Consider the following 26,236-nt stretch of genomic DNA (forward strand, 5'->3'; position numbering starts at 1 on the left):
TTAGCTTTCCTTGGTTGACTAGCGTCTTACCTCAACGTCAGAGGTTGTGGGTTCCAGCCCCTTTTAAGCATAATAGTGGGGTGAATGTCTGTTGGAGATCTCCCTTTCATCTGTCGTAACTTCGATGGAAGAAACCCCACAAAAATGGCATAAAGCTTAGGTGTCTGTGCAGTTTCCAGGCCTTTGGCTCTTTTCATGAGTTGCATTCAAGGTTTCAACGCTTCCTTCGTAACTTGGCAACCAAAACTGGACACAGTTCTCAGGTTGTGGTCTGACCAAGGCTCTATATAGTTTGAGCATAACTTCTTTTGCCTTGAATTCTACTGATTTGATAATGTTTTAAACCATTGCTTAAATTTCAGTTCATCGGTACCATCCCAGATTCTTCCCTTTGGATAAGTTCACTTAAGGCCTTTAATTTCTCTAACTGGAGTTAATCTGAACTCCATTATACTGTGTTCAATAAAGTAGCAGGAACCTACTGAAGGAACAGCTCTTATGAAAGCTGTTGGATACTAAACACTGAGTGCTTTTTCCATCTTGATGAAGTGGTATCAGTGCTGTATTTGCCAAGACCCACAAGGTTTGCTTCAGTTCAGTCCGAGTGGGTTCTTCCGCCTGCCTATTAACAGCCACAGTCGGGGGCTGGCCGTTAGTGAGGGAAGAGTAGGAAGCATTCAGCCCTTAAAGGCTAGATGATCTTAATAATAGTGGCACCCATATTAATAGCAGTGGTGCATGTGTTCATAATAGTGGTGCATATATTTCAATAGTGGTTCATATATTAACACTGGTGATACATATATTAATAAAATGGTGCATATAATAATATAATTGGTGCTTATTCTTTATTTGGTTATTCATTCATGGGATGTGAGTATCACTGGCAAAACCACCATTGATTGCATATCCCTCTCTAATCGCCCTTGAGAAGGTGGTGGTGAGCCGCCTTCTTGAACAGTTACAAGCATAGCAGTTTTTTTGGTACAGCTAAGTGGTTTGCTAGGCCATTTCAGAGGGCAATTAAGAGTCAACCACATTGCTATGGGTCTGGAATCACATATAGGCCAGACGGAGTAAGAATGGCAGATTTCCTTCCCTAAAGGGCATTAGTGAACTAGATGGGTTTTACCAACAAATAATATATAAGTATAATTGGTCCACATATGATTAAAGTGGCACATATAATAATAACAGTGCTTATATTAATAATAGTGGTCCATATACTAATAGTAGAGCCTATATTAATAGCAGGGGGTAAAGATGATGGGTTGGGTGTAAGTTAATGTTTACACTACAGTATATGCACAGATCACAAAGTGTCGAGTTTTGGCACTGCACAGCTGATAGGGGTTTGTTTTCTGCTGTTCAGCTGTTTAGACAGGCCTGCAGCGGTAACAGTGTAGACTGCAAAAACATGCATCCAAGATGATGCCAGCCAATTTGTTTTTCTCTCTTAAATAGTAGATTGTTTTTGGAGTTAGACAGGACAAAGTGTTTGCACAACTGTGTGACTTTACAACAAGTGTCGAGGAGGGGCTGTTAGATCCAATGACCCCCCTCCCCCCAACCCCCCGATAACAGATTACCTTCCCCAGGTGTAATGGAGGGTGACTGTTCCTCTGTCCGACACTAGGGCGGCACAGTGGCGCAGTGGTTAGTACCGCAGCCTCACAGCTCCAGGGACCCGGGTTCGATTCCTGGTACTGTCTGTGTGGAGTTTGCAAGTTCTCCCTGTGTCTGCGTGGGTTTTCTACGGGTGCTCCGGTTTCCTCCCACAAGCCAAAAGGCTTGCAGGTTGATAGGTAAATTGGCCATTATAAATTGTCACTAGTATAGGTAGGTGGTAGGGAAATATAGGAACAGGTGGGGATGTTTGGTAGGAATATGGGATTAGTGTAGGATTAGTATAAATGGGTGGTTGATGTTCGGCACAGACTCGGTGGGCCGAAGGGCCTGTTTCAGTGCTGTATCTCTAATCTAATCTAGACACCTGGTTGTGACTGACGATTACTATTTTGCAGGCCTCATAACGCTGACTACTACATGCAAGAGGCCAAAAAGTTGAAACACAGAGCCGATGCACTGGTAAAATATTCGTTCTTCTTTTTAATTTTTTTTCTTGTGTCACTGAAATGACATAAATTAATACTTACAAGCGGAGGCTGCTGCTGTATTGCTGGTGAGAAGTGAAATTATGTTGCCTCTTGTTGAGATTCACATCACTAAAGTTCTTTTCTTTTTTAATTTTCAGCTTGATAAGTTTGGAAAAGCAGTTAATTATGCAGATGCAGCACTATCATTCATTGAATGTGGAAATGCTATGGAGCGTGATCCATTAGAAGCAAAATCCCCATACACCATGTACTCTGAGACAGTGGAACTCATCAGGTTAATGTCTTTTTTTGAAGATAATTTTACTAATCATTTTTAGATGATAATTAATAACCTGCTGTGAGGAAATCAAGATAGAAGATTAAGGTCTATATGGAAATGTTATATTTCAGGACTTAATACTTAAAATGACTTGTGATGCTTGCCATTTTGTTTGCTCATAATTTATATATTTTATTAATTTATGATGCTTGGAGTTGCCTCAGTAACTACTTGGCCAAATAAAGTAATCACCTTGCACAAAGACGAAGGAGGGTAGTAACTGACTTCAGGAGGACGTCGACAAACTTATGACATGGGCAGACACTTGGCAGATGAAATTTAATGCAGCGAAATGTGAAGTCGCGTACTTTGATAGGAAGAATGAGGAGAGGTAATATAAATAAAATGGAACAGCTTTAATGTGGAGGGTGTAGAAATAGTGAGATTCTGGGGGTGCATGCCCACAAATTTATGAAGTTGATCGGACAAGTTAATTAGACTATTGAAAAAGCTTATGGGCTCCTTGACTTTATAAATAGAGACATAGCGTACAAAAGCAAGAAAGTTATGCTAAACTTTCACAAATCACTGATTAGGCTTCAGCTAGAGTATTGCGTTCTTTTATTTTGGCACTATATTGTCACTGGTGTCAGACCCACCGGCCGTCCATGTCTCCGCTTTAAAGACGTCTGCAAACGCAACATGAAGTCCTGTGACATTGATCACAAGTCGTGGTAGTCAGTTGCCAGTGATCACCAGAGCTGGCGGGCAGCCATAAAGGCAGGGCTAAAGTGTGGCGAGTCGAAGAGACTTAGCAGTTGGCAGGACAAAAGTCAGAAGCGCAAGGGGAGAGCCAACTGTGTACCAGCCCCAACAACCAATTTTATCTGTAGCACCTGTGGAAGAGTCTGTCACTCTAGAATTGGCCTTTATAACCATTCCAGGCACTGCTTCACAAACCGCTGACCACCTCCAGGCGCTTACCCATTGTCTCTCGAGACAAGGAGGCCAAAGAAGAAGAAGAAGAATACTTTAGGGAGGATGTCAAGGCCTTAGAGGGGGTGCAGAGGAGATCTACTGGAATGGTACCAGGGATGAGGTACTTCAGTGATGTGGATAGACTATAGAAGCTGGGATTTTCTCCTTAGTGCAGAGCTGGTTAAGAGGAGATTTACTTGAGGTGTTTAAAAGTATGAAGGATTTTTTTTTAGAGGGAATAAGGAGAAACTGTTTCCACAGGCAAAAGGGTCTGTAATCAGAGGGCATAGATTTAAGATAATTAGCAAAAGAACCAGAGGAACGATGAGGAGAGATTGTTTTATGCAGCGAATTTTTATGATCTGGAATGCACTGCCTGTAAAGATGGTGGAAGCAGATTCAATAGTAACTTTCAAATGGGAATTGGATATATATTTGAAGGGGAAAATTTGCAAGGGAATGGGGAAAGAGCAGGGAAGTAGGACTAATTTAATAACTGTTACATAGTGTTGACATTGGTGTGATGGGCCAAATGGCCGCCTTCTATGCTATATGTTTGTATGAAAACCTGAATCTGCATTATGACAGTCAGAATGGGAGGAACCATCAACGAATGGTGATTTTACCACTTAGTGATGAGGGGGGAATGGTTGTTACCAGTTTGAAATTTTCCCAAGGTGGGGTGTTAGGTAAATTGAATTACACAGAAAGTTGTTGAAGCCTGGAATGCTTTGCTATACCACCTAGTTGAGGCATCGTCTAAGGGTATTGCAGCCAAACATTTGAAGCAGAAGAGAATCTAGGCTTGTGTGGGAGAGAGAGCAGAACAGTAGGGTTAGTTTTGGATTCTACCAGTTTAGAAGTGGCACAGACATGATGAGCAGAGTCTCCTTACTTCTGTCCTTCAAACTTCTATCATTCCACAGAGCTCCTTTATTTCAGTAGCATGGATAAGTTTCAACTTGTCACGAAAGAGGGTGTTGAGAATCCTGAACCTAATCATTCCTGCTTTGATTCTTTGTATGTAGCTGTGTGAAAAGTAGGATGACATTTTGTTATCCAGGTTTAAAAGAAGCCAAACCCCAAACCAGGATTCCTGTCTGTCACCAATCTGATCTTCATTTCTTACAGTAACAAAATATTAGTTGCAGAACTTGCACTGAAACTTGGAGAGTCAAAATGCGTCAAGTTCTTAACCTAACCTGAGACTAACGTGAATTTTAGATGGGCTTCAATTATGGAGTAGGAAAGAGAAACAGGAAAAGGAGTACACCATTCAGCCTCTGAATAAGAAGATTGAGTGTTCCAAGTTTCACGCCAGAGACCTGTGCACATAATCTAGGCTGACATTCCAGTGCAGTACAGAGGTATTGTTGGACGGTCGAAGTTGCCATCTTTTGGATGAGAAGTTAAACAAAGAACCTATATTCCCTTCTCAGGTGGATGTGAAAGATCCCAACATACTGTTTGAGGAAGAGCATGGAATTCCCCCCAGTGTCCTGGCACAATATTCATCCCTCCTATAAAACCTAAATCAGACAATTTGGTCATTAGCATATTGTTTTTTTGTGGGACCTTGCTGTGCACAAATTGGCTGCCATGTTACCTACTTCACAACAGTGTTCTTCAAAAGTCCTTCACTGCTGTAAAATGCTTTGAGATATCCTGAGGTTATGAAAGGCAGTGTATTTATACATTTCTTTCTTTCTTTTAGATTATGACTAATCTGTATCTTAACTCCATTTACCTGCCTTAGTTCCAGATCCCTTGATATGCTGGGTCAAAATCCTGGAACTCCCTTCCTAATAGCACTCTGGGTGTACCTACTGCAGCAGTTCAAGAAGGCAGCTCACCATCACCACCTTCTCAAGGGCAATTAGGGATGAGCGAAAAATGCTGGCCTAGCCAGCGATACCCACATCCAATGAATGCATTAAAAAAAATTAACCAACAAAAATCTATATCAGCAAAACAGAAAAAAATTGTTAATGTACAAATAGAAGTCAATAAGTCATTCTGAAACATCCTACGAGTTTCTTGTTTGTCTATATGTGTACCCATATTAGTAAATTTATTTATTAATAATATGTTATTCATGCCTATGCTACGATATAATATATAAGGTCACTTCCTTCATTAACTGGGACATTATGTCTAATTTTAGTAACTGCGCAACATGAGACCAGAATTGAGAGATCAGACTTGTTGATGCAGATGCTTCCCTATCACTTCCCCAAGCTATAATTTTATATTAAGTTGGGATGTTACAGTCGCTGAGTGTTTGATGACTCCAGTTCCTCAGGCTGTAGGGTGTATAACAAAATGTCATCCTGCTTTTCACACAGCTACATTCAAAGAATCAAGCTGTACAACTCAATTCAGTTGTTATGCAATCCCTTTACTGAGCATGTGTATTGATTTGCGTGCATACATCTCTCGTAATGCTATAGATTAGATTAGATTAGAGATACAGCACTGAAACAGGCCCTTCGGCCCACCGAGTCTGTGCCGACCATCAACCACCCATTTATACTAATCCTACACTAATCCCATATTCCTACCAAACATCCCCACCTGTCCCTATATTTCCCTACCACCTACCTATACTAGTGACAATTTATAATGGTCAATTTACCTACCAACCTGCAAGTCTTTTGGCTTGTGGGAGGAAACCGGAGCACCCGGAGAAAACCCACGCAGACACAGGGAGAACTTGCAAACTCCACACAGGCAGTACCAGGAATCGAACCCGGGTCCCTGGAGCTGTGAGGCTGCAGTGCTAACCACTGCGCCACTGTGCCACCCCGATGTACAGAGGTATTGTTAAGATACAGATTAGTCATAATCTAAAAGAAAGAAAGAAATGTATAAATACACTGCCTTTCACAACCTCAGGATATCTCAAAGCATTTTACAGCAGTGAAGGACTTTTGAAGAACACTGTTGTGATGTAGGAAACATGGCAGCCAATTTGTGCACAGCAAGGTCCCACAAAAAAACAATATGCTAATGACCAAATTGTCTGATTTAGGTATTGCCGCCATGTAAATGAACGCGAAGCCGAGAGCTTAGGTTTTATGATACGGGTGCTTTCTCACCTGAATGGTTAGGGATGGGTTTTGCACTGTGCACTGAACATTGCAAGTGTGCTATTTGCTCTCAATTTTCATGGGTCTGCCCAGTGTTGTATTTATGCACAGCTGCAGGTGGAGGTTTGGAAGTGTGCAGGGATCATAGTCCAGGGGTAATTACAACTCTTGGACATTATACATCTCGTTATTTTTACTGGATTCAACAATGAGGAAAATGGGGAAAGATGTGTAATGGACAGCCAATCGCAATACTGCAGTTTTTACACTAGCATCCAAAAGTCAAAATTACCTCCGAAAAAGTGTTTTGAATCTGACTCGAAAATCTAGACTGTTGTACGTACTTTAAGATGTGACAAGTCACTCATGCAAAGAACAGAAATTGCCCATTTGCTTCCTCTGTGTCTGACAAACTAATAAAAGCCGCTTACACATTATTCACTAGTCAGGATTATTGATTGTTCCTCACTTCTTTCCCTAGGTATGCCATGAGATTGAAGAATTTCACTGGCTCCATGGCCACAGTAGCTGATAAGAAATTGGCAATCTTATGGTGAGTTTTAGCAAGTCAGCTGCCAGGGCATTGAACTTCCATTCAACTACTTCGTAATATATATCACTACATCATCAAGAAAATAAATTAATGAGGGAAGATTTTATCTTCTTACGTCCTCAAATTATAGAGGGTTCAACTGTGGTGTTTTGTGACACGTATTCATTACCTTAATTCCATACTGTGCTTAACCAGATAAACTGCTGTTTTGTCTTTGTCTCACATATATCTGCACTGTATTCCTCAAGAATCCAACAGGACAAGCATCATTTACATGAATTGTGATGTTTTATTGAGTGCTAATCCTAACACTATCTATCTCTAATTAAATTTAGTTACCGATGCTTGTCACTTCTCTATTTGCGAATGTTCAGACTTAAGAAAGACCACGCTATGAAGTACTCCCGATCCTTGATGGAATATTTTAAGGTATTTTAATTATTTTGTGCAGGGTGGGAGGAGTATTTCTGAAACTCGCTGTTATGATGGTGGTCTTCATCAAGTGCTTTTGCACTGCTGTTCGCTTAGGTCCGAGTTCGGACAATGAGCTGAGGAGAGGCAGTTTACATACAAACATACAAATTAGGAGCCGGAGTAGGCCACTCAGCCCTTCGAGCCTGCACCGCCATTCAATAAGTTCATGGCTGAATTGATTCCTCCACATTTCCACCTACCCCCGATAACCTTTCACCCACCCCCCCCCCCCACCCCCCACCGCCCCTTGCTTATCAAGAATCTATGTACCTCTGCCTTAAAAATATTCAAAGACAAAGGGGGGATATGCGTGGAAAGTTCTTTACGCAGAGGGTGGTGGGTGACTGGAACGCGTTGCCAGCGGAGGTGGTAGACGCGGGCACGATAGCGTCTTTTAAGATGTATCTAGACAGATACATGAATGGGCAGGAAGCAAAGAGATACAGACCCTTAGAAAATAGGCGACAGGTTTAGATAGAGGATCTGGATCGACACAGGCTTGGAGGGCCAAAGGGCCTGTTCCTGTGCTGTAATTTTCTTTGTTCTTTGTTCTTTGTTCCACCACCTTTTGAGGAAGAGAATTCCAAAGACTCACCACCCTCTGAGAGAAAATATTTCTCCTGATCTCTGTCTTAAATGGGTGACCCCTTATTTTTAAACAGTGACCCCCTAGTTCTATATTCTCCCACAAGGGGAAACATCCTTTCCACATCCACCCTGTCAAGACCCCTCAGGATCAAATCAATGGGCGCTATTATAGGCTGATCATCTGCCCTCCCAATTTCCCTTCATGCTACTCTGCAAAACCCCTAAAGAGGAAGATCTTCCCCAGGGATGTCCTAAAGGCCATTTTCCTCAGCCTTGCCAGTATGCAGTGAGGGATCCTATCCAAGTCTTAAATGAAGAGAAGCAGCATCAGTTATAGAATTTTTATTGCCTTATGTGTTGATTACCCTGCGAAGGATTATCTCAGCCCCATAAACTGGGAAAGGTATATGGAACTAAAAGGATAAGGGCATACAACATGACATCAGTAGCAGGGTTGCTGTGAATTATTTTTTTTTTTTAGAATTAGAATATTACAGCGCAGTACAGGCCCTTCGGCCCTCGATGTTGCGCCGATCATCTGACCTACACTATTCCATTTACATCCATATGTCTATCCAATGACCACTTAAATGCCCTTAAAGTTGGCGAGTCTACTACTGTTGCAGGCAGGGCGTTCCACGCCCCTACTACTCTCTGCGTAAAGAAACTACCTCTGACATCTGTCCTATATCTTTCACCCCTCAACTTAAAGCTATGTCCCCTCGTGTTTGCCATCCTCATCCGAGGAAAAAGACTCTCACTATCCACCCTATCTAACCCTCTGATTATCTTGTATGTCTCTATTAAGTCACCTCTCCTCCTCCTTCTCTCTAACGAAAACAACCCCAAGTCCCTCAGCCTTTCCTCGTAAGACCTTCCTTCCATACCAGGCAACATCCTAGTAAATCTCCTCTGCACCCTTTCCAAAGCTTCGACATCCTTCCTATAATGCGGTGACCAGAACTGCACGCAATACTCCAGGTGCGGCCTCACCAGAGTTTTGTACAGCTGCATCATGACCCCGTGGCTCTGAAACTCGATCCCCCTACTAATAAAGGCTAACACACCATATGCCTTCTTAACAGCCCTATTAACCTGGGTAGCAACTTTCAGGGATTTATGTACCTGGATACCAAGATCTCTCTGCTCATCTACACTACCAAGAATCTTCCCATTAGCCCAGTACTCTGCATTGCTGTTACTCCTTCCAAAGTGAATCACCTCACACTTCTCCGCATTAAACTCCATTTGCCATCTCTCAGCCCAGCTCTGCAGCCTATCTATGTCCCTCTGTACCCTACAACACCCTTCGACACTATCCACAACTCCACCGTCCTTCGTGTCATCCGCAAATTTACTAACCCACCCTTCTACACCCTCATCCAGGTCGTTTATAAAAATGACAAACAGCAGTGGCCCCAAAACAGAACCTTGCGGTACACCACTAGTAACTAAACTCCAGGATGAACATTTGCCATCAACCACCACCCTCTGTCTTCTTTCAGCTAGCCAATTTCTGATCCAAAGCTCTAAATCACCTTCAACCCCATACTTGCGTATTTTCTGCAATAGCCTACCGTGGGGAACCTTATCAAACGCCTTACTGAAATCCATATACAGCACATCCACGGCTTTACCCTCATCCACCTGTTTGGTCACCTTCTCGAAAAACTCAATAAGGTTTGTGAGGCACGACCTACCTTTCACAAAACCGTGCTGACTATCGCAAATGAACTTATTCTTTTCAAGATGATTATAAATCCTGTCTCTTATAACCTTTTCCAACATTTTACCCACAACCGAAGTAAGGCTCACAGGTCTATAATTACCAGGGCTGTCTCTACTCCCCTTCTTGAACAAGGGGACAACATTTGCTATCCTCCAGTCCTCCGGCACTACTCCTGTCGACAATGACGACTTGAAGATCAACAACAACGGCTCTGCAATCTCCTCCCTGGCTTCCCAGAGAATCCTAGGATAAATCCCATCTGGCCCAGGGGACTTATCTATTTTCACTCTTTCCAAAATTGCTAACACCTCCTCCTTGTGAATCTCAATCCCATCTAGCCTAGTAGGCTGTATCTCAGTAATCTCCTCGGCAACATTTTCTTTCTCTACTGTAAATACTGACGAAAAATATTCATTTAACGCTTCCCCTATCTCCTCTGATTCCGCACACAACTTCCCACTACTATCCTTGATTGGCCCTGTTCTAACTCTTATCATTCGTTTATTCCTGATATACCTATAGAAAGCCTTAGGGTTTTCTTTGATCCTATCCGCCAATGACTTCTCGTGTCCTCTCCTTGCTCTTCTTAGCCCTCCCTTTAGATCCTTCCTGGCTAGCTTGTAACTCTCAAGCGCCCTAACTGAGCCTTCACGCCTCATCCTAACATAAGCCGCCCTCTTCCTCTTGACAAGCGCTTCAACTTCTTGAGTAAACCACGGCTCCCTTGCTCGACAACTACCCAGTCTTTAAATGAATTATCTGAACAGGCTTCTGAAGCATCTGGGAAGCAATATCATCATCGAATCATACAGCACAGAAGGAGGCCATATTGGTTGTCCATCCTTACTTTCAGGAAGTGGCAGTGGGCCTTCTTTTTCTGAAGCAATTGTGTCACAAATGCATAGCTTGCTCGACCACTTCAGAGGTCTTTATGAGTCAACCACATAGTTCTTTTAGGGCATTGGTCAACCAGTTTGTTTTTGAGGCCTCTCAGCATTGTTCATTTCCTGCTGCTAGCCCACAAACCACAAGATTTCTAATTTGCCATGGTGGAATTTGAACTAGCAGCCTCTGGTTAATAGCCTATAACCACGACATTATCATACCCTGTATTGCCTGTGTAAAGCAGGGGATCACGCGCAGCATTAAAGGTGCTGTTTAAAGTTGTAGATAAGTTGACAGTGGTGTTATTTTGGCCTCAGTTCTCAGTATGACTCAGAAGATGTCTCTTGTGATGTGTATGGATGAATGCTCAATATGCCCATATGCTGTTGCTCTGTCACTTCACTTTAACTAATCTGACAGTGAAAATCTTGGCAATGTATATAACGTCTTGACTAACATCTTCTCCCCCTTCAGAAGAAAGAATCTTAAGCTGGATTTTTTTTAATCATTGGAAAGCCATCAGGGGTCAATCGTATTCTCATGTGTGACTTTTTGTGTTGCAGAGTTCCTCTAAAGCCTCACAAGCTCCTTCTCCTTGGGGAACAAATGGAAAGTAAGTCTCCCTTAATAATTTTTATGGACCAAGTTTTGCAGGAGTGGCATATCTCACAGTGTGCCCCGTTACTTAGACTTGTTCATGCAGATTTAACTGTTAAAAAAAATTTTTTCCCAGCGGTGCAGACTCAAGGGGCTGAATGGCCTACTCCTGCTCCTGGTTCTTATCATAAATTTGCTGCAGCGAGGGCAACCGGACACCTCAGATCTTGATGAACAGTGGGACCAACAATCTGCCTCCTTAACCAATGAGATTTAAATGATTGAGAAATAAGCAGAGGAAGGACTGCAAAGGAGGGTCAAAGAGTCACTTACGGGACATGAGGCCATTTGGCCCATCGACTCCATGCCGGCTGCCCACAGAGCTATGCCGTCCTTTCCATTCCCCAGCTTGATTCCTGTAGCCCTGCAAGTCTATTTCTCTCTTGTGGCCATCCAACTTCCTGTTGAAGTCATTTATCATTTCCGTTTCCACCACCCTTTTGGGCAGCGAATTAGAGTTGGTGAATTCAATGTCAAATCAGATATAGAAAGAGAAGTAAAGAGAGGGAATGAAAGATTAGATTAAGAAAGAAAAAAAGAGACTGAAAGGAACAGCAAAAAAAATTGACATTTTTATAATCTCCGAAAGCAATTCACTACCTGAAGGAATAAGACTTAATACATAATAATGTGTGGCAGGAGAGGTTGATTGGCAATCATTAACAATTATCACATTGTTACTTACTTAAGCTATTGATTGCTAGAGTTAACTCTCTGTGGTGCGTTTAATGAGCAATTAATGCACCAATGCAGCAACCTTGTGAAACTCACAGGGAGGTGACGGACGAGAGGCTATTTTCACAAAGTTAACAGCGAAACTGCGCAAATAATCCAGCAATTTGTGGCGATTCACAAATCACAGGATATCTCTTCCTCGCCACAAGTTGCTAGGTGAGTTGGGCACTGATAATGGTATGCATTGTTCATGAAGTTCACAAAGTCACTTGTGGGAGTGGTGTACAGGCCACCTAACATTAATCACACTGTGGGAAGAGGTATAAAAGAAGAAATAATGGCAGCTAGTCAGAAAGGTACAGTGATAATTATGGGGGATTTTAACCTACATATAGACTGGAAAAATCAGATGGGCAGAGGTAGCCTAGATGAGGAGTACACAGAATGTTTTCCGGATAATTTCTTGGAATAATACGTCTGGAGCCAACCAGAGAGCAGGCTATACTAGACCTGGTATTGTGCAACGAGATAGGATTAATTAATGACCTGATAGTTAAGGTGCCCCAAGTTAGCAGCGAATATAATATAATTGAATTTTACATTCAGTTTGAGGGAGAGGAGAGTGGGTCCAAGACTAGTATTGTAAACTTAAATAAGGGCAATTATGAGGGCATTAAAGCAGAGCTAGCTCAAACGAAGTGGCAAATCAGGTTAAGGGATCGGTCAATAGAGATGCAGTGGCAGACATTTAAGGGGATATTTCAGAATACACAGAAGAGATACATTTCAATGAGAAAGAAAAATTCCAAGGGTGGGACCCAGCATCCATGGTTAACTAAAACAGTTAAAAATAGTATCAAAATTAAAGAAAAAGCCTATAATTGCGCAAAGATGGAAGGCAGGTGAGAAGATTGGACAGAATATAAAAAACAACAAAGAATTGATGAGGAAGGTAAAATTAGAGTACGAGAGTAAGCTAGCTAGAAATATAAAGACAGATAGTGAGAGTTTCTATAGATATTTTAAAAAGAAAAGTTAACAAAGTGAGCATTGGTCCTATCGAAAGTGAGTCTGGGGAATTAATAATGGATAATAAGGAGATGGCAGATGAATTGAACAGATATTTTGCATCGGTCTTCACTATTGAGGATACAAGTAACATCCCAGTATTAGCTGTAAGTCAGGAAATGGAAGGGAGGGAGGAACTCAAGAAAATTACAATCACCAGGGAAGCGGTACTGAACAAATTGTTGGAGCTGCGGGCTGACAAGTCCCTGGGTCCTGATGGACTTCATCCTAGGGTGTTAAAAGAAGTGGCTAGTGAGATAGTTGATGCATTAGTTTTAATTTTCCAAAATTCCCTAGATTCAGGGGAAGGTTCCATTAGATTGGAAAATAGCGACCCTAACTCCTTTATTCAAAAAGGGAGGGAGACAGAAAGCAGGAAACTACAGGCCAGTTAGCTTAACATCTGTCTTAGGGAAAATGTTCGAATCTATTATTAAAGACATTATAGCAGGGCATTTAGAAAAAATCAAGGTAATCAGGCAGAGTCAACATGGTTTTGTGAAAAGAAAATCTTGTTTAACCAATTTATTGGAGCTCTTTGAGGGAGTTACATGTGCTGCAGATAAAGGGGAACCGGTGGATGTACTGTACTTAGATTTCCAGAAGGCATTTGATAAGGTGCCACATCAAAGGTTATTGCAGAAAATAAATGCTCATGGTGTAGGGTTTAACATATTGGCATGGATAGAAGATTGGCCAGCTAACAGGAAACAGAGAGTAGGCATTAATGGGTCATTTTCTGGTTGGCAAGATGTAATGAGTGGTGTGCCACAGAGATCTGTACTGGGACCTCAACTTTTTACAATTTATATAAATGACTTAGATGAAGGGACCGAAGGTATGGTCACTAAATTTGCTGATGACACAAAGATAGGTAGGAGAGTAAGTTGTGAAGAGGACATAAGGAGGCTACAAAGGGATATAGATAGGTTAATTGAGTAGGTAAAGACCTGGCAAATGGAGTATAATGTGGGAAAATGTGAAATTGTCCATTTTGGCAGAAAGAATAAAAAAGAAACATATTATCTAAATGATGAGAGATTGCTGAGCTCTGAGATGCAGAGGGATCTGGGTGTCCTAGTGCGTGAATCGCAAAAGGTTAGTATGCAAGTACAGCACGTAATTAGGAAAGCTAATAGAATGTTATCGTTTATCGCGAGTGGAATTGAATACAAAAGTAGTGAGGTTATGCTTCAGCTATACAGGGCATTGGTGAGACCACATCTGGAGTACTGTGTACAGTACTGGTCTCCTTATTTACGGAAGGATGTAAATGCGTTGGAGGTAGTACAGAGAAGGTTTACTAGACTAATACTTGGAATGGGCGGGCTGTCTAACAAGGAAAGATTGGACAGGCTAGGCTTGTATCTGCTGGAATTTAGAAGAGTAAGAAGTGACTTGACTGAAACATATAAGATCCTGAGGGGTCTTGACAGGGTGGATGTGGAAAGGATGTTTCCTTTTGTGGGAGAATCTAGAACTAGTGGTCACTGTTTAAAAATAAGGGGCCGCCCATTTAAGACAGAGATGAGGAGAAACTTTTTCTCTCAGAGGGTGGTGAGTCTTTGGAATTCTCTTCCTCAAAAGTCAGTAGAAGCAGAGTCTTTGAATATTTTTAAGGCAGAGGTAGATAGATTCTTGATAAGCAAGGGGGTGGAAGGTTATCGGGGGTAGGTGGGAATGTGGAGTAATCAGTTCAGCCATGAACTTATTGAATGGCGGAGCAGGCTCAAAGGGCCGAGTGGCCTACTCCTGCTCCTAATTCATATGTTCGTATATGCCATTACTTCAGGAAATTCTGGCTGTATGGGATTAGCAGCCTTTCTCAGCTGCCTGCCCACTTCAGTTCAATAGGAGCCTTTGTTACAGGAGTAATCAGTGTACATCTGGGGTAGCATTCTTGTGTCCCACGCTGCTTCAGTCAGAATTGTTTTTATATTTAACATGCAATCATTTCATTTTCCCGCCTGTCCAGGGACTTTAAATAACCTTGCCATACACAGGCTGCCTCCGATAAAGGAGAATTGTCAACAGTTAATATGATTTACTCACCTTCTGAGTTGCCATCTTTCAATTTAATATCGACCTTTAGACTCAGATTCACAATGTTTATGTTTGCTGAAAGACTGATGCATATTTTATTGAAAGATGTTAAGATCTGGTTTAAAAGCAATCAAAGGCACAGTTGATCTGCAAATAGGCACCACATTTACAATGCTTGGTGATTGTGATTATGACTATGACTGAGAATTTAGCTGGATTTAATCTGGTCTGAATGTTTTTCAATACATTTATCCTCGGCTCCTGTAAGAACCAATAAGAAAGGACTGAGTGTAATTATTATGAATGAAATAACAGAGCTCTGATTGATTCATAAAATAAAATCATACATCAGTGTTAATCAAGCTCCTCTGAGCACTCCCAAGCTGTTTAATGTATTGATCACGAAAGGAACCCACTAACATAATGAACACAGGGACTGCCTACAGGTTCAGCAACATCTGCTTCCTCCTATATGGCTGTTTGTTTCCTAATTATATTAAGTTTTCATGGAGACAAACAAGTCAGTCAATAGACTTTTTCTCCATGGATTATCTCTCTGTCTTTCCTCCATATCCCAGCTTTGACCCTGTGACCTACATGGGCCAGATCAGCTGATCAACACCTGCTACCATGTGACATCACAACAGCTGCTGATGCTCAAAACTGCTTGACCAAGCAAATTGTTCTCCAAATTATTCATTTTGCCTGTGTTATTAGTGACCGGGCAAGATCAGATTCACTTTTTTGACTTTTTCAAGCCACATATTGAACAAAAGACTTGTATTTATACAGCGAATTCACAACCACAGGCCTTCCCAAAGTGCTTTACAACCAGTGAAGTACTTTTGAGGTGTAGTCACTGTTGTAATGTAGGAAGCGCGGGAGCCAATTTCTGCACAGCAGGATCCCAGAATCAGCAATGTGATAATGACCAGATAATCTGTTTTAGTGATGTTGGTGAGGGATAAATATTGGCCAGGACATTGGGGATAAACATTCTTCTTCTGTTACAAGCACCTGAAAGGACAGTCAGGGCCTCAGTTTAACAACTCATTTGAAAGATAGCACCGCTGAGAAAAATGGAGTGAAGGATAGTTAAATAATACAAATTATGTGCCTACAATCAATCCCAGTCACTTACAATACATGGGGAAAAGACCCAATTGTTTCCATTCTGGCCGGCACTTGTGGTGTCTCTATATGCAGTTGAATATTACACAGGAAATGCCTTTTAAGGCAACTCCTGACTCCCCAAAGCATGTCCACCATCTACAAGGCACAAGTTGGGAGTCTGATGGAATACTCTCCACTTGCCTGGGCGACTGCAACTCCAACAACACACAAGAGATTCAACACCATCCAAGACAAAGCAGCCCGCTTGATCAACATCCCATCTATCACCCTAAACATTCACTCCCTCCACCACCGGCACACAGTGGCAGCAGTGTGTACCATTTACAATCCACTGCAGCAACTCGCCAAGTCTTCGACGGCCCCTCCCAAACACGCAACCTCTTCCCCCTAGATGGACAAGGGCAGCAGATGCATGGGAACACCACCAGCTCCAAGTTTCCCTCCAAGCCACACACCATCCTGACTTGGAAATATATCACCGTTCCTTCACTGTTACTGGGTCAAAAACCTGGAGCTCCTTCCCTATCAGCACTGTGGGTGTACCTACACCACACGAACTGCAGCGGTTCAAGAAGCTGACTCACCACAACCTTCTCGGGAGCAATTAGGGATGGGCGATAAATTTTGGCTTTGCCAGCGATGCCCACTCCCGTGAATGAATAGAAGGAAAAATTGCATGACATACTCAGATTATCATACATTTTCAATTTCCTCTTGTGCAGAACCACAGGAACAGCCTCCCCTTTATCTCCCAGTCCATCTCCAGTCAGCTCAGTTGGATCTCACGGGAGCAACACAAGCACCACAGGCTCCTCACCCTCAGCAACCATCAGCATTCCGCAACGGATCCACCACATGGCTGCCAGCCATGTTAACATCACCAACAACATCCTCAGGAGTTACGAGCACTGGGACACGGCTGACAAGCTGGCCAGAGAGAACAAAGGTCAGTGTCATTCATGAGTTTGTTATTGCTGAAGCGATATATGTGTTTCCTTTGATACTGTAGAGTGTTGCCTTCAGTTCTGGGCATGCATCTCAGCAAGCACATATATTGATGCAGGTTCACCCGAATGATACCAGGAATAACCGGGTTAAATTATGAGGGCCAGTTGCAAAAACTTGTATTTCCTTGAGTAAAGAAGATTGAGGGTGATCTGATCATTAAATGGATTTAATGACTTGGATGCAGGGATAGAAGGTACTATAGCCAAATTTCCAGATGACACTAAAATAGGTGGGATAGTAAGTTGCAATAAAGAAATAAGAAATTTACAAATGGATATGGATAGGTTAGGTGAATGGGCCAAAATTTGGCAGATGGAGTTTAACGTGGATAAATGTGAGGTTATCCATTTTGGTCGGAAGAACAGAAAGGCAAATTATTATCTAAATGGAGAGAAACTTCAGAGTGCTTCACTGCAGAGGGATCTGGGTGTCCTCGTACAAACTAGTATGCAGGTACAGCAGGTAATAAGAAAGGCAAATGGAATTTTGACATTTATTGCTAAAGGAATAGAGTATAAAAGTAGGGAAGTGTTGCTGCAACTGTACAAGGCATTAGTGAGACCGCACCTGGAGTATTGCGTACAGTTTTGGTCCCCTTACTTGAGGAAGGATGTAGTTGCATTGGAGGCAGTTTAGAGGAGGTTCACTAGATTGATTCCAGAGATGAGGGGTTTGTCTTATGAAGAGAGATTGAACAGTTTAGGCCTTCACTTTCTGGAGTTTAGAAAAATAAGAGATTTAATTGAGGTCTGTAAGATGATTCAGGGGATTGACAAAGTAGACGTAGAAAGGATGTTTCCTCTGGTGGGGCAATCTAGAATGAGAGGTCACAGCTTTAGGATAAGGGGTAGCAGATTTAAAACAGAGATGAGGAAGAATTACTCCTCTCAAAGAGTCGTGAGTCTGTGGAATTCGCTACCCCAGTGTGTGGTGGATGCCGGGACATTGAGTAAATTTAAGGAGGCGATCGACAGATTTTTAATTAATAATGGTTATGGAGAATGGACAGGAAAGTGGAGTTGAGGCTGAAATGAGATCAGCCATGATCGTATTGAATGGCGGAGCAGGCTCGAGGGGCTGAATTGCCTACTCCTGCTCCTAGTTCTTATTATGTTCTTATTATGTTCTTATGGATTTGATAGGGTAGGTAAGATGAACTGCTTCCTCTGGTCGGGGAATCAAGGACAAGGAGACGTTCAAGAGCAAAATCAAGAAGCACTTTATCACACAAAGGGTAGTGGAAATCAGGAACTCTATACCACATATGGCTATTCATGCTGGGACAATTGGAGCTTTCAAGACTGAGATCAATAGATTTTTGTTAGTTAAGGTTACTGGGGGATTTGGGCCCAAGGCAGGTAAATGTAATTGAGATCCAGATCAGTCATGATCTAATTGAATGGGGGAAGCAAGCCCAAGGAGCTGAATGGCCTCCTCCTGTCCTATATAACTTGTATGAGAGCCTTATTGACCACCTCCTATCCCTATGTAACAAGCTCTAGGGGCTGAATGGACTTCGCCTGTTCAGATGAATCAGGCTTGAGAGGTTAATTGGTTTACTCCTGTTCCTAGGTAAGAGGCTCGAGGGGCTGAATTGGCATAATCCTGTTCCTATGTTGCAAACTCGAGGGGCTGAATGGCCTCCTCTTGTCCTTATGTAATAGGCTAAAGGGACTGGTTGACTTCCTTCTGTCCCTATGTAACAGCCTTGAGGGGCTGAATGGGCTACTCCTGTTCCTAATGTTCCCTACATTGCTACGAAGCTTCTTAGAATATTATGAGGGAACAACATAGCCTTATTTGTACTTATTTGTACAGCTCATGAAGAATCCCATGCAAATCCCATGCCTGAAAAAATGTCCAGTGATTAGAGCCCACTTGAAACAGGCGCTTCAAAGGAGGTGGTACCTTTCTTGCCCGATAAGTCAGATTTCAACAACAACTTGTATTTGTATAGCACCCTTCACATAATAAAACATCCCAATGTGCATTGTAGGGGCATTACAAAACAAAATATGACATCAAGCTACATAAGGGCAGATGACAAAAAGCTTGGCCGAAGAAGTGGGTTTAAAGGAGTGTCTGAAACGATAAAAGTGAGTTTGAGAGGCAGAGGGCGTTAGGGAGCTTAAGGCCCTTGTAGCTGAAGGCACGGCCACCAATGGTGGAGCAATTAAAATCGGGGAAGTTCAAGAGGCCAGAATTAGAGCAGTGCAGATATCTCAAGGGGTTATGTGACTGGAGGAGGTTACAGACACAGGGAGGGGTAACGCCATGGAGGAATGTGAAAACAGGCATGAAAATTTTTAAATCGGGGTGTTACTTGACTGGGAGCCAATGTAGTTCAGCGAGCGCAGATGTGATAGGTGAATGATACTTGGTGCAAGTCAGGACACAGGCAGCAGAGTTTTGAATGATGTCAAGTTTGCAGAGGGTAGAATGTGAGAGGCTGGCCAGGAGTGCATTGGAATAGTCAAGTCCAGAGGTAACAAAGGCATGGATGAGGGTTTCAGCAACAGATGAGCTGAGGTAGGGATGGAGTCGGGTAATGTTACAGAGGTGGAAATAGACAGTCTTAGTGATGGCGCGAGTATGTTATCAGAAACTCATCTCAAGGTCAAATGCGACACCGAGGTTGCAAACAGTCTGGTTCAGCTTTATTCAGAATTAATCCTGATTTAAAGATTGTTCTGACCTCTACTTTTGAAATCAAAAAGATGTATAGAATTACAGCTACTAATCCTTATTTTCTAAACAAAAAACATTTTTGCTGTAAAATATGTTACTTGGAACATTATACTTGAGCAAGTTGTAACCCTCTCACTATCTATTTTGAAGTGATTGGATTATGCCTCAGGCATAATCTCTCTTTTCAGTTCTGCTTCTAACAGGTCAAATAAAAGATAGCAAAAATATAAAAACAGACTGTAAAAGCTACTATACGTGCATAAAAAGGAAGAGTTTGGCTAAGATAAATGTGGATCAATTATAGGTAGAGTCAGGAGAATTTATAATTTTTATTTAGAGATACAACACTGAAACAGGCCCTTCGGCCCACCGAGTCTGTGCCGACCATCAACCACCCATTTATACTAATCCTACATTAATCCCATATTCCTACCACATCCCCACCTTCCCTCCATTCCCCTACCACCTACCTATACTAGGGGCAATTTATAATGGCCAATTTACCTATCAACCTGCAAGTCTTTGGCTGTGGGAGGAAACTGGAACACCCGGCGAAAACCCACGCGGTCACAGGGAGAACTTGCAAACTCCACACAGGCAGTATCCAGAATCGAACCCAGGTCCCTGGAGCTGTGAGGCTGCGGTGCTAACCACTGCGCCATTGTGTAATAGAGACTAGGGAATAGAGAAATGGCAGAGAAGCCAAATGATTACTTTGTGTCTGCCTTCAATGAGGAAGATACAAGAAATCTCCCAGAATTAAAGATCCAAGGGATTAGAGGGAATGAGGAATTGAAGGATATTAGTATTAGTAAGAAGGTTGTGTTGAAGAAATTAAGGGGGCTGAAGGTTGATAAGTCCCCAGGACCTGATGCTCTACATCCCAGAGCATTGAAAGAGGTAGCTATGGAGATAGTGGATCCATTGGTGATCATCTTCCAAAATTCTATAGATGCTAGAGTGGTTCCTGCAGATTGGAAGGTCGCAAATGTCACCCCACTATTTAAGAAGGGAGCGAGAGAGAAAACAGGGAATTACAGACCTGTTAGTCTTAAATCAGTCATTGGAAAAATGCTAGAATCTATTATGTAATAAATATTATGTAATAAATGTAATATTTCCAAGTTTGCAGATGACACTAAACTAGGTGGGAATGTGTCTTGTGAGGAAGTTGCAAAGTGGCTTCAAGGGGATTTGGAAAGACTTAGTGAGTGGGCAAGAACGTGGCAGATGGAATATAATGTGGAAAAATGTGAGGTTATCCACTTTGGCAGAAGGAATAGATGTGCAGAGTATTTCTTAAATGGTAAGAGATTAGAAAGTGTAGATATACAAAGGGGCCTGGGTGCCCTTGTCAATAAGTCACTGAAATCTAACATGCAGTTGCAGCAAGCAATTAAGAAGGCTAATGGTATGTTCGCCTTTATCGCAAGAGGATTTGAGTACAGGAGTAGTGAAATCTTGCTTCAATTGTATAGAACCTTGGTTAGACCGCACCTGAAATACTGTGTGCAGTTTTGGTTCCCTTACCTTAGGAAGGATATTATTGCCATAGAGGGAGTGCAATGAAGGTTCACCAGACTGGTTCCCGGGATGGCGGGTCTGTCCTATGAAGAGGGATTGGGGAAACTGGGCCTGTATTCTCCAGTGTTTCGAAGAATAAGAGGTGATCTCATTGAAACCTACAAAATACCTGAAGGGATAGACAGGGTAGATGCAGCTAAGATGTTTCCCCTAGTTGGGGAGTCTAGAACCAGGGGACATAATTTCAAAACAAGGGGGAAGTCACTTAGGACAGAGATGAGGAGAAATTTCTTTACTCAGAGGGTTGTGAATCTTTGGAATTCTCTACCCCAGAGGGCTGTGGAAGCTCAGTCATTGAATATGGTTAAAGCAGAAATTGACAGATTTCTAAATACAAATGACATGAGGGGATATGCGAATAGTGTGGGGAAAAGGTATTGAAGGCAGAACAGGCTCGATGGGCTGAATGGCCTACTCCTGCTCCCGGGTTCCTATGTTCCTATTCTCTTTCTGGGAATCAGTCCCAGCCTCGCAAGTGAAATGGGATATTAAATCTCAATAAAAAAAAGAATTCAAACCAAATTATGCCCGATCATGTAAAGCACTTGAACGTTTGTTTGTGATATTTAATTAAAAGTTTAAAGTTAAGAGGTTTTCTATCATGGCATATTATAGATGAGTGATGTTGTTTGCACAGTAGTTAAGACTGAATGATATCTACTTCATGTTTCTGCTCTGAGAATTAACAAGGGATAATATCAACCGAATGTATTTCATTAGATGCAGATAATTGCAAATTAGCTGGAAAGGGTAACATCAAACAAGGTGCAAACATGGTCTGTCTTAGGAAAGGATTTTAAATAAAGCAGCTTACTGGGTAATGAAGGTAAAATGTTGCAACAGTAAAATAATAATACAATAATGATGATTAACACCATCAAATATGAGATTTCCAAACATTTTAGATTGCAATTTAGCTCTAAATATGTGTTAGGGTGACTTTCCATTTTTCATTTTTTTCTTCACTGCAGAATTTTTTCATGAGCTGGACACGCTGATGGGACCATTAACGCAGCACAGCAGCATGACGACCTTGGTTCGGTACACTCGACAGGGACTGCATTGGCTGAGGGTCGAAGCTCATTTATTATAGTGACTGTGCTGCGCACTCCTTTTTTGCATTTTCATCTCTACCTCTGCCAGGACCATGACTGGTGGAATCCCTGCCGCTCCAAGGCTCCGAATTTAGTCACCGATGATGCGTCTCTTTCTCGCTGTACTTCAGACTCACGGCGATGTTATGGGGTTGGGTGACGCTCCTGCCACCAGAGGACCTGTACTTAGTACTTCAAAAAAATAAGCGGCAACATCACACATTTTGTGCTTCTGTTTCCATAGTACTTCACTGACTTCTTCAGTCTTTGGAATGACAGTGTCCTGAGGCATTTCACCATGTTCTACACTGCCCGAAGTCCAAGACATGTTTGAGATGGAAACAAAGAGTGCCTGAGAAAAAAAATTAATTGCCTCAAAAGAAAGCGAGTTTGTTGAGTTACTGCTGGACAACCCCAAAAAGAATTGCTGCCGAAGAATTCATTGTTGCGCTTTCTCGCACTTTGGGGAACCCAGACCGTGTGAGGAACATGCTGCTTCATGACAGACTGCTGAAGGGGTCAGTCTGAGGCATAAGGTCAAAACTGAGAGTCTGACATGTAAACAGTGGAGTCATTTGACTCTGTATTTTATACCTTCTTTTTGAAGCTAAAAGAAAACGTACACAGGTAGAAATGGAAAATTGTGCATTAAATTGAAGTGCTCTGTGTGTGCTTTCTGTGGAGTGAAAACTCATCATCTTACGTGTTGTATGGTATGCCTTAGAGATTTGTGATCACAAGCACTTTTTTTTGAGAATATTTATTAGGATGTAAGTCCTAACACCGAGTTGGTGTGTGAAGGAAAAATTCCATGATCATAGCCTCAGCATTTATTAGGATGACTCCAAACCTGAGGTCATTTCTTCCTCGAAGGTGGTGTTCAACCTTTCAAACTTACATGGCAAAATCATCAGAAACATCCATCTTTCTTGTTTTTCCCCATTCCTGAAGGTCTTTTACTTTAAAAGTCTCGTGATCTTTTTTGGGTTATCGAATGCAACATGTCAATCAGCAACTAAATTTGGAAAAGAAAGTTGTCTGCATATAAAATTGATGGTGAAAATTTGTGAATTGAAACTTTAAGGAGGACAGAAAGAATAGAGGAGGTTCAAAGATCTAAGCTTTTTCCCATGATGTAAGAAAATGTTAAAAGAAAAAGGCTTGAAATTGCATTGAGGATGCTAACTCACAAAGTTCCTCAGTACTTTTTTAGCGGGAGAGGGGAGTTAACCTGTTTCAAATACGTGGGTTGCCACCTCCCCTGAAATAGCGGAGAGAGAAAGTTCAGAAAGAAATGTCAAGTGTTTGTATGCACATCCCTCGCGGTGCGAATTCAGGACCAAGGCTTTCTCCCAGAATGCTAGCTGACTGCTCAAATCCGACAAGGATCCGTGATGTCAAGTCACATCAACATGAATCCTGACTTAAAACAACTGAAATAAACAACACAAGGAATCCTCTTCACTTAATGAGAATTTCATCTGAGGTTTTTATGCAGCCAGCTGGAAACGATTATTGGTGGGAGCATGACATGCGATATCAGTTCTTATGAATTAAGTGTCATTAAGTTGTCCTTAAAGCATTCCTTAGCCTGTATCTGGTAAAAGATACAATTATCATTAATATAATGTCCATCACATGTCAATATTGGTTGAGCTTCAAAAGATAAATGCAATGCAGCAAAATCTTAAAGGAAAACTCAATGTAGATGTTTTAATAGTACACATCTCTTACAAATTCAGACAACAAAAAGATTAGGTTACACAAAGCTGTCTGTGCCTTATTACCTTTTGAAAGCACAGCCAAGTTCAGTAGGAGATAGTTTATGGGGACAGAAACAATGGAACCTGCAGCCACACTCATTGGTAAGTCTCAAAATATTGGTATCTTTCATTCCTGGACATGCTTGCTATTTTAAAAAGATGCAAGGTTGAACCTACAAAGCTCCTCACCATTTCCACTCATTGTACAATCAATTGTTCACTTTTATTTCCATACTGTGGGCCTTTTTGACTGAAAAAGGCAAATCTAATTTATTTTTATGTACGTGAATATATTGGAAGGAAATAAAACAGTGTACCAAATGACTTATGTGAAATGACCCCAGTCTGGCTCAACTACCAGAGTATGTTGCATAATGCACAGTGAAAAGCTTTGGCTCCTTCCTTCTGATATTGAGATAGTGCAACTATAGAAGCTGTCGTCTTAACCTTTATGGCAGAGATTTAAAGTTCCAGTTCAGTGAAGTGGATATATGCTTTAGAGGGTTAAGATTTGCAGGACTACAAGGAAAGAGCAGGGGAGTGGGACTAATGGAAAGCTCTTTCAAGGAGCTAGCATGGGCACAGTGGGCCAAATGGCATCCTTTGTGCTCTATAATTCTATGAAATAAATTGTTCAATGGACCACCTCAGAACTGTCTCAATTGGCATACAATTGGACTGACTGCAGACTTATGTTCTTCTCCATCTTTCTAGGGCACAGTTAGATAGGTTTAGACATTAGAAGAGAAACTGAGGAAGAAATAGAATATTCCATTTAGGAAGGTCCTGCTTACAAGTGGCACAGGCACAACATCCCTCTGCTTCTCTTTTATATATAAATCATCACAAAAACTAATTTTAATGTATTTAAAAGTTACTTTTAAGTCTAATGAGGCAAAGACAGTTAAACAGCTTTTTCATGTAATGAGAACAACATTGGAGTATCATGAGGGAGCTATTTGAACCACTCCAAGCTGATATTATGGCCTCTGAAGTGATTCACATATTCCATTGACTGATTATGTGTTAACGAAAGGAATAATAAGTGAGTAGAATGATCAAAGGTAAATGACTTCATGGCAGCTCTAGGAATTAGAGAGAATGAAATTCCAATGCTTTCTCGATGTTATCCACCCAACACTCCCTTGGCTCCCCCTGATTCATTGCTACTGATAGACCCAGTTGTCACCAACACTGCTAGCTGCTCCTTGTTCTGGGTACTATTCATCCATCCCTCTAGCCTCCTCCTATTTCTCATCTTGATGCCACCTCTTGGCAACATTGCATGGAATTTACAGCACAGAATTAGGCCGTTCAGCCCAACCAGTCCACCCACCCACCCCTCTTCATCTAACCCTATTAGCATATCCTTCTATTCTCTCCCTGTGTTCATCCAGCTTCCTCTTAAGTGCATCTATGCTATTCATTTCAACTACTCCTTCTAAGCAGTGCATTCCACATTTTAACCACACTCTGGGTAAAGGCACTTCATGAATATTATCCCATGAACATGGGACAGCCTCCATACATCTGCCGATGACACTTGTTTTACTCACTCCACCCACCATCCTTGGCTTCACACCATCTTTACTATGCACTTTGGCAGCCTGGCTGATATCAAAGTGGAAATGAACCAGAAACATAAAAAATAGGAGCAGAAGTAGGCCATTTGGCTCTTCGGGCCTGCTCCGCCATTCATTATGATCATGGCTGATCATCCAACTCAGTAACCTGTTCCTGCTTTCGCCCCATACCCTTTGATCCCTTTAGACCTAAGAGCTATATCTAACTGCTTCTTGAAAACATAGAATGTTTTGGCTTCAACTGCTTTCTGTGGTAGCTAATTCCAC

At 41.8% G+C, this 26,236-nt stretch overlaps 1 protein-coding gene across 4 annotated transcripts in view; it reads left to right on the forward strand.

Moving 5' to 3' along the window:
• Positions 1-25,715, forward strand: part of aff2 (AF4/FMR2 family, member 2) — a 455,862-nt gene extending 430,147 nt beyond the window's left edge. For all 4 annotated transcript variants that reach the window (XM_068047115.1, XM_068047112.1, XM_068047113.1 and 1 more), the window contains 7 exons: positions 2,025-2,088; positions 2,255-2,391; positions 6,925-6,996; positions 7,332-7,425; positions 11,236-11,285; positions 16,972-17,195; positions 22,501-25,715. In XM_068047115.1, the coding sequence (XP_067903216.1) occupies positions 2,025-2,088; positions 2,255-2,391; positions 6,925-6,996; positions 7,332-7,425; positions 11,236-11,285; positions 16,972-17,195; positions 22,501-22,622 (763 nt within the window). In that variant the 3' untranslated portion in view covers positions 22,623-25,715. The remainder of the gene's footprint in view (positions 1-2,024; positions 2,089-2,254; positions 2,392-6,924; positions 6,997-7,331; positions 7,426-11,235; positions 11,286-16,971; positions 17,196-22,500) is intronic.
• Positions 25,716-26,236: the final 521 nt, after the last annotated feature.

This window comes from Heterodontus francisci, chromosome 15 (assembly GCF_036365525.1).
Source record: "Heterodontus francisci isolate sHetFra1 chromosome 15, sHetFra1.hap1, whole genome shotgun sequence".
Lineage (NCBI taxonomy): Eukaryota > Metazoa > Chordata > Chondrichthyes > Heterodontiformes > Heterodontidae > Heterodontus > Heterodontus francisci.